Below are 15292 nucleotides of genomic sequence, written 5' to 3'. Positions count from 1 at the left end.
ACAAAAAATTGTTGTTGTTGTTGCGATGATGATGATGATGATGATGATCTGGTTCTATCTAGTTTAATGAAAAGAAGGGCCAGGGGAGATAGGATAGCAGCCTTCCAATATCTCAGGGGTTACCCCAAAGAAGAAGGAGTCAACCTCTTCTCCAAAGCACCTGAGGACAAGACAAGAAGCAATATTATTATCGAGGGTGAGAAAGAGGCAAAGCCTGAGTCCAATGTGGGTGTTTTTTCCAATCCAAAGCTGAAGCCAAGCCAGTCCTGGAAGGCCATTGCTAAAAAGGCCAGCCCTATTTTTAGATGTACCAACAAGTGCAGAAAGTCCACCAACTTCAGTAGGCTATTTTACCTTCATAGAAACATAGAGTTGTAGGGATGGAAGGGACCTTAGAGATCTTCTAATCCAATAAATTGATTTTAAAAAATATTATAAGGGCAGACTAGATGGACCAGGAGGTCTTTTTCTGCCGTCAATCTTCTAGGTTTCTATGTTTCTTTGTTGACCACAGGCTTTCTTCAGGGGTGTTTTTGTGGCAACTTCTCTGATTGGTCAACTTCTCTTAGGACTTGAAGCTACTTGGATACCCATTAAAAATGCATAATTTTTTTTTTAGAAAAACTTTCAAATTGTTTAATTGCTGATTTTAAATTGTTTCTGAACTGTTTTTCGTGGATTTGGTGGCAGTCTGTTGGGCAGGAAGTGTCTCAGTTTCTGGCAACGTTTTTGGACTTTGTGGTCAGGAGGGGATTTTTGGGTGAGATTTGTTGTTTCCTCCAGGTACGTTCCAGGTGATTGACAGAACAAAAGGCAGCTTCTTCTGGCTAATTGCTTACGAGAAACGCCAAATATTTTTCAAGTTCTGTCCTGCTCCACTCCGGAGGCAGCTTCAAATCCGTGTCTGAGAGGGAAACATCTGTAATCCTGGGCACACAAAGCGCTTGGAAGGAAATGTATATGTTAGGTGATGGAGTTGAACGCTTGGCTGCCCTCTCCCTCAGCCCGGTTTAACAGAGAATGAGAAAATGAAGGTTGGCTTGACAGATAGATTGACAGACAGATAGATATAAATCCCCCTTACAATAGCAATAGCATTTAGACATATACAGCTACCTAGTGCTTTTGCAGCCCTCTCCAAGCAGTTTACAGAATCAGCCTCTTGCCCCCAACAATATGGGTCCTCATTTGACCCACCAAGGAAGGAAGGGAGGGAGGGAGGGGAAGGAGGGAGGGAGGGAGGAAGACAAGAAAGAAAGAAATAGCAATAGCACTTAGACTTATCTACTGCTTCACAGTGCTTTTTCAGCCCTAAGTGGTTTACAGAATCAATCTCTTGCCCCCAACAATCTGGGTCCTCATTTTGTCCACCATGGAAGGAAGGAAGGAATGGAGGGAGGGAGGGAGGGTGGAAGGAAGGAAGGAAGGAAGGAATAGAAATAGCATTTAGACTGCTTCCCCAGTGCTTTTACAGCCCCCTCTAAGCAGTTTACAGAATCAGCCTCTTGCCCCCAACAATCTGGGTCCTCATTTGACCCACCTTGGAAGGAAGGAAGGAAGGAAGGAAGGAAGGAAGGAAGGAAGGAAGGAAGGAAGGGAGTGTGAAGTCAACTTTCAATGTGAGTGATGGATGATCGGAGATGGATGTGGGACTATTTAGTTTAATTATGTTGAATTACCAACCATGAAGAATGGAATTCTTATCTCAGGGACTTCTGCCGATTCTAAGGGAGTCAGTCAAAATTAGAGCTGTGAGATCAATGCTCCTCCTCATTCTCTGGCTATTTAGGGTTCAGCCGCAAGGTGAGGACTCCATTGATGAGTTTCGTGACTATCGGAGGACTCGATGTTTCTGTTTGAAGGCCACCAGCTCCATCTCACTTCTCTCATCTTCTTGTCTCCCCAAAATAGTTTGAAGAGGACATTTTGAACATCAGCCTGCAGGTCCTGGACACCAACCCCAAGTTCCTCCTCAATCAAGACAAGGACTGTTCTCGCCGCAACAGCCCAGTCTATGTCAGCAGGGTGGTGAGCGCCATGGTAAGACCACACAAATCTTTGACCTCCACTAAAGGACAAAGGGCAGAAGGGATTCCTGGGCCGGGTTGGACCAGCCCTTTGGTCCAAGTTCCAGGTCACATCCGAACTAAATCAAAGTCCGAGTCAAAGTGCTCTTCAAAAGTTCCAATTTATTTCTGGAGCCATCCTGGCCCCCACACTGGGAACAGTCCCCCCCCAGTTGAAAGTTCACCTCCCTTGTCTAAAGTGATCAGGTTTTAAGATTGGGAAAGAGGAAAGAAGGACACCATTGAGCGGGGGGGGGGGGGGGGGGGGGGCTGAAAAAAATTTAGCCAAAAAAAATTAGAAAAAAATTCTCTCTCTCTTCCTCCCTTTCTCTCTATTTCTTTCTCTCTCTTCCTTCCTTCCTTTCTCTCCCTCCTTCCCTCCCACGCTCTCTTTCTCTCTCTCCCTCCCTCCCTCCCTTTCTATTTCTCTCTCTTTCTCTCTCCCTCTTTCTCTCTCTCCCTCTTTTTCTCTTCCTTCCCTCCCTCTTGCTCTCTTTCTTTCTCTCTCTCTCTCTCCCTCCTTCCCTCCCTCTCTCTCTTTCTCTCTCTCCCTCCCTCTCTTTCTATTTTTCTCTCTTTCTCTCTCCCTCTTTCTTTCTCTCTCTCTTTCTCTCTTCCTTCCCTCCCTCTTGTTCTCTTTCTTTCTCTCTTCCTCCATTTCTCTCTCTTTCCCTTCCTCCCCAGTGCTGCGCTTTAAAGGTAGGCTGCTCTACTGAAAGGAACTTTCCTTGGGAATCATGTCCTGAGTGCGGACTCTCTCCTGTTGAGACACAGTCGGGGGGGTATGATGGGCTGACAAGCCCCCCCCCACACGCCTCGCACCCTCCCCTCCGCCCCAAGAATCCCCTGGCTCTGCACAGTGTTTCCCAGGAGGGGGCAAGGCGTGGGTGGGAGGGAGAGGTCAATTGGAAAGCCAGTTCGCTGACCTCAAAGGCGGCCATTTCCGAGTCGAGTGCTGCGGGGACCAAGGCTGCAAGTTCAAAGGCCTGGTTGTACTTCTGCCCATGTTACACCAACACTTTGCAGTCTGCATAGGTTGCTGATCAGTTTCTGGTCACAATTCACAGTGTTGGTTATGACCTATAAAGCCCTTCATGGCATCGGACCAGAATATCTCCGGGACCGCCTTCTGCTGCACGAATCCCAGCGACCAGTTAGGTCCCACAGAGTTGGCGTTCTCCGGGTCCCATCGACTAAACAATGCCGTCTGGCGGGACCCAGGGGAAGAGCCTTCTCTGTGGCAGCCCCGACCCTCTGGAACCAGCTCCCCCCCAGAGATCAGAATTGCCCCCACCCTCCTTGCCTTTCATAAACTCCTTAAAATCCACCTCTGTCGTCAGGCATGGGGGAACTGAGACATCTCCCCCAGGCCTATACAGTTTATGCATGGTATGTTGTGTGTATGTTTCCTTTTAATAATGGGGTTTTTAGTGTCTTTTAATTATTAGATTTGTTATATACGGTGTTATTACTGTTGTGAGCCGCCCCGAGTCTACGGAGAGGGGCGGCATACAAATCTAATAAATTGAATTGAATTCTCCAAAGCGCCCGCTAGCTTCTGTTTCTCCCGCAAGGCTTCCATTTTTCCAGCAAGCCGCCCAGCACCACATTTACGGGGAGGTCGGCAGGGGTTTGGCCAGCCATGCTGGGGGCCGTGGGAGAGGCACAGGTGGAGACGGGACACTGGACGGCACGGCAGGCACACTGGCCACCACCACCGCTCCAGGCGCTGTGCTCGTTGCAGGCACGAAGGGCAGCCAAGCGGAGGGCGGAGTGGGGAAGTGGGCCCGAAGGCTCAGCCCCTGCTTCCCTTCTCCCGCGGAGTCTCTGCCTAGTGGACCTGGACAGCCACCTGACCCGTCCTCCGAGTTCCTCACACGGGCGAGCCAAGACCCTGCACAGCTGGCCGGAAGTCAAGCCAAGCTGGGTTAGGGGTGGGGTGGGCGAGGCAGCAGCGGAGAGCCCAGAATCCCCTCCCTCCAGCCTCTTCCCAAGGGGGCTGGTTGGGAGAAAAAAAAGCGGGACATTTTTCAAACGGAGCGGGACGCGGGACAAATAATCAAAAAGCGTGACTGTCCCGCTGAAAGTGGGATGTCTGGTCATTTTACCCTTGTCCCACCCACCCACAAGCCTGTCACATTGCCCACTCAGGTTGTGCCAGTGGGGCCAGTCCTCCTTCCACTTCCACCCAGGTGGGTGGGCCTAGGATGTCCTTGAACCCCTCGAAAGGAGGCTTTGTGCCTGCATCTGCTCCCTCATGAAAATCCCCCTCCTAAATTCCCATCAACATCAGGCCTTCTACAGACAGTGTGTGATTGATCACCAATGTCTGCACGGGCTTGACACCTTCCTTGACGGAGGAGATCGAATTCAAAACCATCCTGCCACCTTTTCTCCTTTTGCTGAATTCCTCCTGCATTGAAACCCACAAGCTTTGACATTTATCCAAGACTGGACATGATGGACCCGCACAAACTATTTTTGTAAACTTGTTTGGAGGCAAATGTGTGTTGAGGGGTCCACAGACGGTCCTGGATGCTGCCTGAGCTTGCAGACATTTCATGACCAAACTAGGGAACATCATCGGTGGTGGAAGGGAGGGGGATTTGTGGAGAGGAGGGGGAGGGGGAGGCCAGTTACAGTCTCTCAGCTTGGTTGTTTTCTTGTAGACATTTCATTACCAAGCTAGAGAACGTTGTCAGTGCTAGAAGGGAGTGGGGTTTGTGGAGAGGAGGAGGAGGTGGAGGAAGAGGAGGTGGAAAAAGGGAAGAGGAGGAGGAGGATGAAGATGAAGAGGAGGAGGAGAAAGAGGAGGAAATGGAGGAGGAGGGGGAGGAGGAAGAGGAGGAGAAGGAAGAGGAAGAGGAGGAAGAGGAAGAGGAGGAAGAGGAGGAGGAAGAGGAAGATTAGGAAGAGGAGGAGGTAGAAGAAGAGGAGGAGGAAGAGGAGGAGGAGAAGAGTGAGGTCCTTGATACTAACTGAGCTTGGTTGTTTTCTTGTAGAGATTTCATTGCCAAACCAGGTAACATCACCGATTCTAAACAGGAGGGAGGTTTGCTATCAATTTACCCTAATCCCTACTAGAACTGATGACGTTATCTAGTTTGGTAGTGAAAGGTCTACATCTATGCTCAGAGAATACCAAGGACCCCTCCGTTCAACTCTGAGTTACAAACATTCTTCTTTCTCCGTCGCAACTTGCCTTGTGTCACACTGAGCCGTTGCTTCCTCGGCTGCAGGTCAACTGCAACGATGACCAAGGCATCCTGTACGGACGCTGGGACAACCACTACAACGATGGGGTCAGCCCCAGCACCTGGAGCGGGAGCGTGGACATCCTTCGCAGGTGGCAGAAGTATGGATGCCAGCCCGTCCGGTACGGGCAGTGCTGGGTCTTTGCCGCCGTGGCCTGCACAGGTGAGAAACCACAAACACCACCACGGTGGGGGCACCATGGAGACCTCCCCAACCTCCAAGGCAAAAGCCGCACGTTGGGTGCAGGGAAGCCGGTTTCGACAGGCAAATGCCCATGTACAACCAGGCCGGCTTTCCAGAGGGAGTCTGGGGTAGTGGGTGTAGTCTGCCCGGAGACAGGAGAGATGCTGACCATGGTGTTTTCTCTCTCTCTCACCACCCCCCCCCCCGCCTGCCCAGTGCTCCGCTGCCTCGGGATCCCTGCCCGCGTGGTGACCAACTACAACTCGGCCCACGACACGAACGGGAACATGGTCATCGAGATCTACTTGGATGAGAATGGGAAGCTGCAGAGGGGAACAAAGGACCTCATCTGGTGAGTGACCGACGGGAGGGGGGAGACTGGCAGGGGCGGGGGGACGAACTGCCCCTCCTCCTCTTGTCAAATGGCCCTTCCTATTGGCATGGATCATGTTACCTACTTGGCTCATGAAACGTCTGCAAAAAAATAACCCTACTTGGAGAGACCAAGGACCTATAGTTCTCCTCCTCCTCCTCCTCTCCACTGCAAATCCCACTCCCTTCTAGCACTGATCATGTTAGCTAGTTGGGTCATGCAAGGGAACAACCAAGTTCAGAGAGCTCCAAGGCCCCTACAGTCCTGCCACTCCCCTCCCTCCTCCCTCCTCCCTCCCTCCCTTCCTTAGTGAGTCAAATGAGGACCCAGATTGTGGAGGGCAAGAGGCTGATTCTGTAAACCGCTTAGAGAGGGCTGTAAAAGCACCAGGAAGTGGTATATAGGTCTAAGTGCTATTGCTATTCCTTCCTTCCTTCCTTCCATCCTCCCTCCCTCCCTGCCTCCCTCCCTCCCTTCCTTCCTTCCTATCTTCCTCCCTCCCTCCCTTCCTTCCTTCCTTGGTGGGTCGAATGAGGACCCAGATTGTCCCTTCCAGCTCTAATAATAAACAAACAAACAAACAAACAAACAAACAAACTCATCCTTTTCTGCAGGGAGCCACCCTTACAAGCTGCCCCTGTATTTCAGGACAGGGAGAAGCTGGGCTTGCCTGCACAACTCTCCGTCCGTCCTATCTGCACCGCAGGCGAGACAGAGTGACTCAGCCCCCAGACAGCCAACACACACAGACACTGTTCTCCCCCCACTTCCTCTCTCCCTTTTCTTCCTCCTCCCCCAACAAGGTTTTGCAGCTGCAGCCTTGAACTCAGCACTCTGTTTGCTCAATAGCCATGGCATTAGCAATAGTCCTTAGACTTATCTACTGCTTCCTCATGCTTTCACAGCCTTCTCTAAGGGGTTTACAGAATCAGCCTCTTGCCCCCAACAATCTGGGTCCCCATTTGACCCAGCATAGATAGGAAGGATAGATAGAAAGAAGGAAGGAAAGGTGGGAGGGAGGGAGGAAGCAAGCCTCTTGCCCCCAACCATCTGGGTCCTCATTTGACCCACCAAGGAAGTAAGTAAGCAAATAAGGAAAGAAGGGAGGGAGGAAGGAAGGAATAGCAATAGCCCTTAGACTTACATAGTGCTATTCCAGCCCCCTCTAAGCGGTTTAGAGAATCAGCCTCTTGCCCCCAACCATCTGGGTCCCGATTTGACCCACCTGGGAAGGATGGGAGGCTGAGTTAACCTGGAGCCAGTGGTGAGATTTGAACTGCTGAACTACATCTGGAAGTTAACTGGAGGAGCCTGCGGCACTGCACTCTAACCACTGCGCCATCTCAGCTCTCAAACCTCCCACGGCTGTCCAGTGGGTGGCAAGCCCCAGTCGGAATGCAGAAAAGTATTAATTTCCCCCCCCAGATGTGTGATTGATAATCTCCTAGTCCATAAATTTTAACATCTGTTTCATGAGTTGGTGTAAGAGCCGGGGGTGGTGTTGCCGTTCCCTCCCTAAGCGATGGAAGCTCTGTGTTTAATTTGCATATTTATTTGTTTGTTGTTTGCTTTATGCCTGTTTACTCGTCACCAGGGAATTTTCTCTTCCCCCAAATCGATCTTGCCAGCATGAGGCCTCTGCTACCTCCGAATCGCCTTCACCATCCTGGATAACGTCCTTTTTCTCTAAACATTTTTAAGAAAATGTCAGGGCTTCTTGGAAATCAGCACCGTTGCTTTTTATTTATCCTTTTTTTAAAAAAAAATATCTTTATTAGATATTTGCATATAAAAACAGACAAAAGATCATCAAATGCAAATACAAAAACAGGCAAAATGAAAAGAGGGAAGGAAAAGAAGAAAAGAAGAAAGAAAGAAAGTATAGAGAAGGAAAGAAAGAAAAGAGAAAAAGAGTATTGTATCTGAGTATTGTATTGGCAGTTCTGTGTTAGCAAAAACTTCAGATGAGAAGGATTGAGGGGTCGTGATTTCTGACAGTCTCCAAATGGGTGAGCAGTGTGGTCGGGCGGTAGGGAAAGGGATGCTTGGCTAAATAGTTAGAGGTATAACAAGGAGGAAGAGGGAGATTGTGATCCCGCTGTATAGAGTGCTGGTGAGACCACATTTGGAATACTGTGTCCAGTTCTGGAGACCTCACCTACAAAAAGAGATGTATCAAATTGAAGGGGTCCAAAGACGGGCTACAAGAATGGTGGAAGGTCTTAAGCATAAAACTTATCGGGAAAGACTTCATGACCTCAACCTGTATAGTCTGGAGGACAGAAGGAAAAGGGGGGACATGATCGAAATATTTAAATATGCTAAAGGGTTAAATAAGGTCCAGGAGGGAAGTGTTTTTAATAGGAAAGTGAACACAAGGACAAGGGGACACAATCTGAAGTTAGTTGGGGGACAGATCAGAAGCAACATGAGAAAATGTGATTTGACTGAAAGAGGAGTAGATGCTTGGAACAAACTTCCAGCAGACGTGGTAGATAAATCCACAGTAACTGAATGGAAACATGCCTGGGAAAAACATAGATCCATCCTAAGATAAAATACAGGAAATAGTAGAAGGGCAGACTAGATGGATCAGGAGGTCTTTTTCTGCTGTCAATCTTCTATGTTTCTATGCTTATTCTGCTGTTTTGAAGAGGTGGCACTTGCTGTCTGTTGGTGTCTTCTCAGTTCTGGTTTTGTATACATTTGTTCTAAGGTCTTGGTCTTATTATTGCTATTTTGTCTTTATGGATACCAGGAGGAGGAGGAGCACCAGTATTTTCTGTCCTTTTCTTTCATATTTATGATGAGAGCACTTTGTTCTGTAGATCAATGTTTCCCAACCTTGGCAACTTGAAGATATCTGGACTTCAACTCCCAGAATTCTGGGAGCGAAGGCTGGCTGGGGAATTCTGGGAGTTGAAGTCCAGATATCTTCAAGTTGCCAAGGTTGGGAAACACTGCTGTAGATGATGGAGGATGTGCAATGAATCCAGGCTTCTTATCACTGGGACATACCTGGTGGACATTTCCACCCTGTATAACCTCAGAAGGAATGTGGAAGAGGAGGAGAAGGAGGCTGTCCAGGGATGTCCTCAATCCTCCTTTCTCCTTCCCTTCTTGACCCAGGAATTATCACTGCTGGGTGGAATGTTGGATGACCCGTCCAGACCTTCCAAGCGGCTATGACGGCTGGCAAGCCTTGGACCCAACTCCGCAGGAAAAGAGTGAAGGTAAGAAGGGATGGAAAGCTCATGTTACCAGGTCTCTCCTATTTTTTTATTATTATAATTTTTATTCATTTTAAAATATAGAATATAAAACACACACAAAACATACTCAGTAATTGGTTACCACCACCAGACAAACATTCACACCCCACCAACAAATTGGGGGTATTTCTTATCTATACCATTTTAACTGAAGAGCAATATATCTATTTACATATTATAAAGTGATTCCAATTTATTCCTTGTAGCTTGGTCTCGGATTCTGCTGACCATACATCATCTTACCTTGTCCCATCATCCCAACAGTTGTCGCAAATCAGTTTCATTAACCGAGTTCATCCTTTTGTCCATAATCTCAAATTGAATATGATCCACCATGTACCAGTACCAATTTTGCATTGTCCATTTTGTCGCATCCTTCCAACCCAAGACTATGACCGCCTGAGCGCTTTCTGTCACTGCTTGTTTTATTTCTCTAAATTCTCCCGTCGCATTGCTTTTAACTAATACAGTGATACCTTGTCTTACAAACTTAATTGGTTCCGGGACAAGGTTCTTAAGATGAAAAGTTTGTAAGATGAAACAATGTTTCCCATAGGAATCAATGGAAAAGCGATTAATGCGTGCAAGCCCAAAATTCACCCCTTTTGCCAGCCGAAGCGCTTGTTTTTGCACTGCTGGGATTTCACTGAGGCTCCCCTCCATGGGAAACCCCACCTCCGGACTTCCGTTGCCAGAGAAGCGCCCGTTTTTACGCTGCTGGGATCCCCCTGCAGCATCACAAAAACATGGAAGTCCAGAGGTAGGGTTTCCCATGGAGGGGAGCCTCAGGGGAATCCCAGCAGCGCAAAAACGGGTGCTTCGCTGGCAACGGAAGTCCAGAGGCAGGGCATCCCAGCGGCAGCAGTGGGTTTGTAAGGTGAAAATAGTTTGTAAGAAGAGACAAAAAAATCTTAAACCCCGGGTTTGTGAACCTATGGCGTAGGTAACACAGGTGGCATGCAAAGCCATATTTGCTGGCACATGAGCCATTGCCCCAGCTCAGCTCCAACGTGCATGTGTGTGCCGGCCAGCTGATTTTTGGCTCACACAGAGGTTCTGAGAGGGCGTTTTGGCCTCCAGAGAGTCTCCAGGGGAAGGGGGGAGGGCGTTTTTACCCTCACGCAGCTCCAGGGAAGCCTTTGGAGCCTGGGGCGGGCGAAAGACGAGCCTACTGGACCCACCAGAAGTTGGCTTAAAGGCCATTTCCAGCCTCCAGAGGGCCTCCGGGGGACAGGGGAAGCTGTTTTCGCTCTCCCCAGGCATTGAATTATGGGTGTGAGCACTCACACATGCATGGTATCACATGCCCATGCTCTTTCGACACCCGAGGGAAGAAAGGTTCTCCATCACTGATACAGGGCTTCCTGCTCCAGAAGAAGGTGAGACTAGCAGACCTCCATGGTCCCTCCCAACCCTCTCCTTCTGTGTCCTACGTGCTCCCCCCACAGGCGTCTTCTGCTGTGGGCCAGTCCCGGTGAAAGCCGTCAAGAAGGCAGATCTGGATTTCAAGTACGACGCGAAGTTCGTTTTTGCCGAGGTCAACGCCCAAGTTGCCTACTTGATGCTCCAGAGTGACATGTCCCGGAAGAAGACCATGCACCCCACCCTTGTGGGCAAGAACATCAGCACCAAGAGTGTGGGCAAGGACACCAAGGAAGACATCACGCACACCTACAAGTATCACAAAGGTACTCGGAGGGGGCCGTGGGAAAGCTGGGTGGTGTTGTGGTTGGCTCTGGGCCAGCTCCTGCTCCGAAGACAGTGGGGGTTGGTGTGGGAGAATCCTCACATTATCAGAGGCCGGTTTTACTGCCAACAGCTTCCGACAGTAAAGCTTTTGTGTCAGGGGAAGAGGGTGGAGTCTCCGGAGAGGGGTGGCATACAAATCCAATAAATAATAATAATAATAATAATAATAATAATAATAATAATAATAATTATTATTATTATTATTATTATTATTATTATTATTATTATTATTATTATTATTATTATTATTATTATTCTGGGAGTGAAGCGGGATTGGATGAGGAGGTAATTACAGGCAGCCCATTAGCTAATTACCCCATTAGTGAGCCATAGATGCTCACAGACGCAGGTTTATGACAAGGAAGGAACAATGGCGCAAGTATTATAGAAAATAAGGGAGAACACCTGTGGCTGGGGCAATTAGGCTAATGGGGCTGCTGATAAATTGCCAGCGTTGTTGCCTCTCGGCGTGGGAGATTATCTGTTTGGTGAGAGAGAGACTTGTGGTTTGCTTCAGGATTTCCAAAGACTTTTGTGAACGGCTTCAGGATTTCCAAGGACTTTGTGGAACAATTCAAGTGTGAGGACTCTTGAAGGGGGGTGGCTGTGACGTCTTCATAGCTGCCTTTGATCTGCTTTGCTTTTGTTTTATGTTTTTCACAGCCTTCAAGGCTTGTGGGTTGTGGGAGAGCACTTTGGCTGATTAAAGTGCGTTTGGACAATATTTTCCTTTTGATAAACCAATTTTGTTTACTTTACAACCGTGTGTGTTTGAATTTCTACTTTGGACTTAATTGGGGGTTCGTAACGTGTAGCCCGGCATAACAGGTGGGCACCCTTGAACGCATCCTGGTAGGAAAGGCGACCGTAATTGAGCCTGGAATTACAGTCATAACTCATGCCAATCCTTATGAACAGGATCGAATTTGTTTATTTATTTTTAAAGTTTTTAAAAAAGAAAATATAATCTTTATTGCAGATAAATAGGGGAGGGGATACATAAAGCTAAAGGACTATGCGAATATTAGTACAAATGTATATGAATTTAGAGTTATAGAACAAAATACACACTTACATAAGGGAAGAAAATAAAGAAGAAAAGCTAAAGAGAGAGAAAGAAAAAGAGAGGAAAGTGGGAGGGAAAGAGAAGAGGAAAAATTAAAAAGAAAAAAGAAAGAAGAGATAAATTCATATCTATAAATTTATCAGATGTCGTAAGTAGTGTCAACTTATCAGTTGACACAATTACTCTACAGCTTTTAAGATCTTTACTATCAATATAGATGAAATTTTTAGATTTCTAAACTTGAGTTAGAATTTGTTCACCCCTTTTTTCAATGATTCATAATATTATTTTATAAGTTTGTCGGATAATTGTTTGGGTGAAGGGTAAAAAGATCATGATGGAGTTATACATTGTCTTTCATCCAGCCAGATGTACCATTTATTCCACGCTTTGTAGAACTCTGATTCCTCTTTGTCCTGTAGTTCAAGGGTCATTTTCGTCATCTCAGCACATTCATGAGTTTTGTTAATACATTTAGAGTAGATGGAGTGTGATCCAATTTCCAAGATTTATTTATTTTCTTATTTTTCTCCACCATACATCACATAATTACATCCATATAAACCAAGCATAATAATAATAAGAAAGAAAGCAATAATACCAACAACATTAAACTTTATTAATAAATTATACGAAATGGCTGAAATAAGCAAATTAACTCTAAAAGACAAAGATGACAGGGAATATCATAAAATATGGGACAGGTGGTCCAACCGGTTGAAACAAAAGAAGTATCTAAAAACATTAAAACTCCCCTATAGCCTAACTGCTATTCATAAGAAATATTGACCATAAACTTAGATATGTAATCTTACAATTCTACTGATAGGAATTAATTTGAAAAACAACTACTGGGATAAACATAGATCCATCCTAAGATAAAATGCAGAAAATAGTATAAGGGCAGACTAGATGGATCATGAGGTCTTTTTCTGCCGTCAGTCTTCTATGTTTCTATGTTAAATTCACGTAATACAGTACTTGTACAAAATGAAAAAATAGTTACGAGGATTAAAATATTTCTCTTTAAATAATAACAAAGAGTTAAGGAAAGATATATTATGCTACTAAAAGGCTGTGTATCATTTTATATCTGATGGATAATTATATTGTAGTTTTATTTTTCTTTTCTTATTTTTAACCATTCATAAAATGTGTTCCAGGTTTTATAATATTCTGAGTCTTCTTTGTTGTTTAGTTTTAATGTTAACATATCTACTTCTGCACAATCCATGATTTTCTTAATCAATATTTGTTCATCAGGTAATTTATTTTGTTTCCAATTTTTTGTAACTTTGAAAAACAGTCACAGATAAGTCACTTTCCCCTTTGAATGGTCACTGTTGTAAGTCAGGGACATAATTTGAGTAATACAGTGGTACATCTACTTACGAACTTAATTTGTTCAGTGACCAGGTTCTTAAGTAGAAAAGTTTGTAAGAAGAAGCAATTTTTCCCATAGGAATCAAAGTAAAAGCAAATAATGCGTGCGATTGGGGAAACCACAGGGAGGGTGGAGGCCCTGTTTCCTCCCAGGAGATTCCTAGAGGGGCCCCATGGAGGCTTCTCCCCACCTTTTGTGGCCCTGTTTCTGCCCAGGAGATTCCCAGGGAGGCCCCACGGAGGCTTCTCCCCACCTTTTCTGGCCCTGTTTCCTCCCAGAGAGGCCCCACAGAGACTTCTCCCCACCTTTTCCAGCACTGTTTCCTTTCAGGATATTCCTAGTGAGGCCCCACGGAGGCTTCTCCCCGCCTTTTCCAGCCCTGTTTCCTCCCAGGAGATTCCTAGAGAGGCCCCACGGAGGCTTCTCCCCACCTTTTCTGGCCCTGTTTCCTCCCAGAGAGGCCCCACAGAGGCTTCTCCCCACCTTTTCCAGCACTGTTTCCTTTCAGGATATTCCTAGTGAGGCCCCACGGAGGCTTCTCCCCGCCTTTTCCAGCCCTGTTTCCTCCCAGGAGATTCCTAGAGAGGCCCCACGGAGGCTTCTCCCCACCTTTTCTGGCCCTATTTCCTCCCAGAGAGGCCCCACAGAGACTTCTCCCCACCTTTTCCAGCACTGTTTCCTTTCAGGATATTCCTAGTGAGGCCCCACGGAGGCTTCTCCCCGCCTTTTCCAGCCCTGTTTCCTCCCAGGAGATTCCTAGAGAGGCCCCACGGAGGCTTCTCCCCACCTTTTCTGGCCCTGTTTCCTCCCAGAGAGGCCCCACAGAGGCTTCTCCCCACCTTTTCCAGCACTGTTTCCTTTCAGGATATTCCTAGTGAGGCCCCACGGAGGCTTCTCCCCGCCTTTTCCAGCCCTGTTTCCTCCCAGGAGATTCCCAGGGAGGCCCCACGGAGGCTTCTCCCCACCTTTTCTGGCCCTATTTCCTCCCAGAGAGGCCCCACAGAGGCTTCTCCCCACCTTTTCCAGCACTGTTTCCTTTCAGGATATTCCTAGTGAGGCCCCACGGAGGCTTCTCCCCGCCTTTTCCAGCCCTGTTTCCTCCCAGGAGATTCCTAGAGAGGCCCCACGGAGGCTTCTCCCCACCTTTTCTGGCCCTGTTTCCTCCCAGAGAGGCCCCACAGAGACTTCTCCCCACCTTTTCCAGCCCTGTTTCCTCCCAGGAGATTCCTAGAGAGGCCCCAAAGAGGCTTCCCCCTGCCTTTTCCGGTTACAATTTTGGAGGCTGGGGTTTATAAGTGGAAAATGGTTCTTGAGAAGAGACAAAAGTATCTTGAACACCTGGTTGTTATCTAGAAAAATTCGTAAGTAGAAGCGTTCTTAGGTAGAGGGGTCACTCTATTGGGATTTGGCAGCATTCCTGCTCCACTGGTGGAGGGAGAGAAGCTGCCCTCTGGGTGCCCTTCCACACCTCAAAAAGAGGACATTTCCCAGGTTTCTCTGCTCCTGTCTTGGCTGCAGATGCGGAGGAGGAGAAGGAGCAGCAGGTGAAGACTCAGGTCTCCATGGAGGAAGGTTTGGCCCTCAGGATCAAGGCCTCCGAGGGGATGAACAACGGCTGTGACTTTGACGTCTTCGTGGTCATCAACAACAACACGTCCGAGGAGCGGATCTGCCGGCTGAAGATTTCGGCCGCCAGCACCAGCTACAACGGGAAGTTGGGCCCCGAATGCGGCTACAAGGACCTGTTGAATGTCAGCCTGGAGCCCAACGCAGGTAACCATCAGAGAGGAAGAATGCGGGCTTCCAAACCCAGCAGGGGATTGTGCAGGAGTAAATCAAAATGAAATCCAGACAACTGACACAAGGACAGTTTTTGCCCAAACGCCCTCACTCTGCTAAGCAAATAATTCCCTCGACACTGTCAGACTATTTACTAAGTCTGCA

General features: G+C 47.4%; 1 protein-coding gene across 1 annotated transcript in view; it reads left to right on the top strand.

The window, feature by feature from the left end:
* Positions 1–15292, top strand: part of TGM2 (transglutaminase 2) — a 53564-nt gene that overhangs the window by 29591 nt on the left and 8681 nt on the right. The window contains exons 4-9 of the mRNA XM_070744335.1: positions 1912–2040; positions 5306–5483; positions 5721–5856; positions 9007–9110; positions 10598–10837; positions 14867–15121. Coding sequence (XP_070600436.1) covers positions 1912–2040; positions 5306–5483; positions 5721–5856; positions 9007–9110; positions 10598–10837; positions 14867–15121 — 1042 coding nt within the window. The remainder of the gene's footprint in view (positions 1–1911; positions 2041–5305; positions 5484–5720; positions 5857–9006; positions 9111–10597; positions 10838–14866; positions 15122–15292) is intronic.

Source organism: Erythrolamprus reginae, chromosome 3, assembly GCF_031021105.1.
Source record: "Erythrolamprus reginae isolate rEryReg1 chromosome 3, rEryReg1.hap1, whole genome shotgun sequence".
Classification (NCBI taxonomy): domain Eukaryota; kingdom Metazoa; phylum Chordata; class Lepidosauria; order Squamata; family Dipsadidae; genus Erythrolamprus; species Erythrolamprus reginae.
Note: the sequence above shows the minus strand (reverse complement) of the source record. Positions and strands in the feature narration are given on the sequence as shown.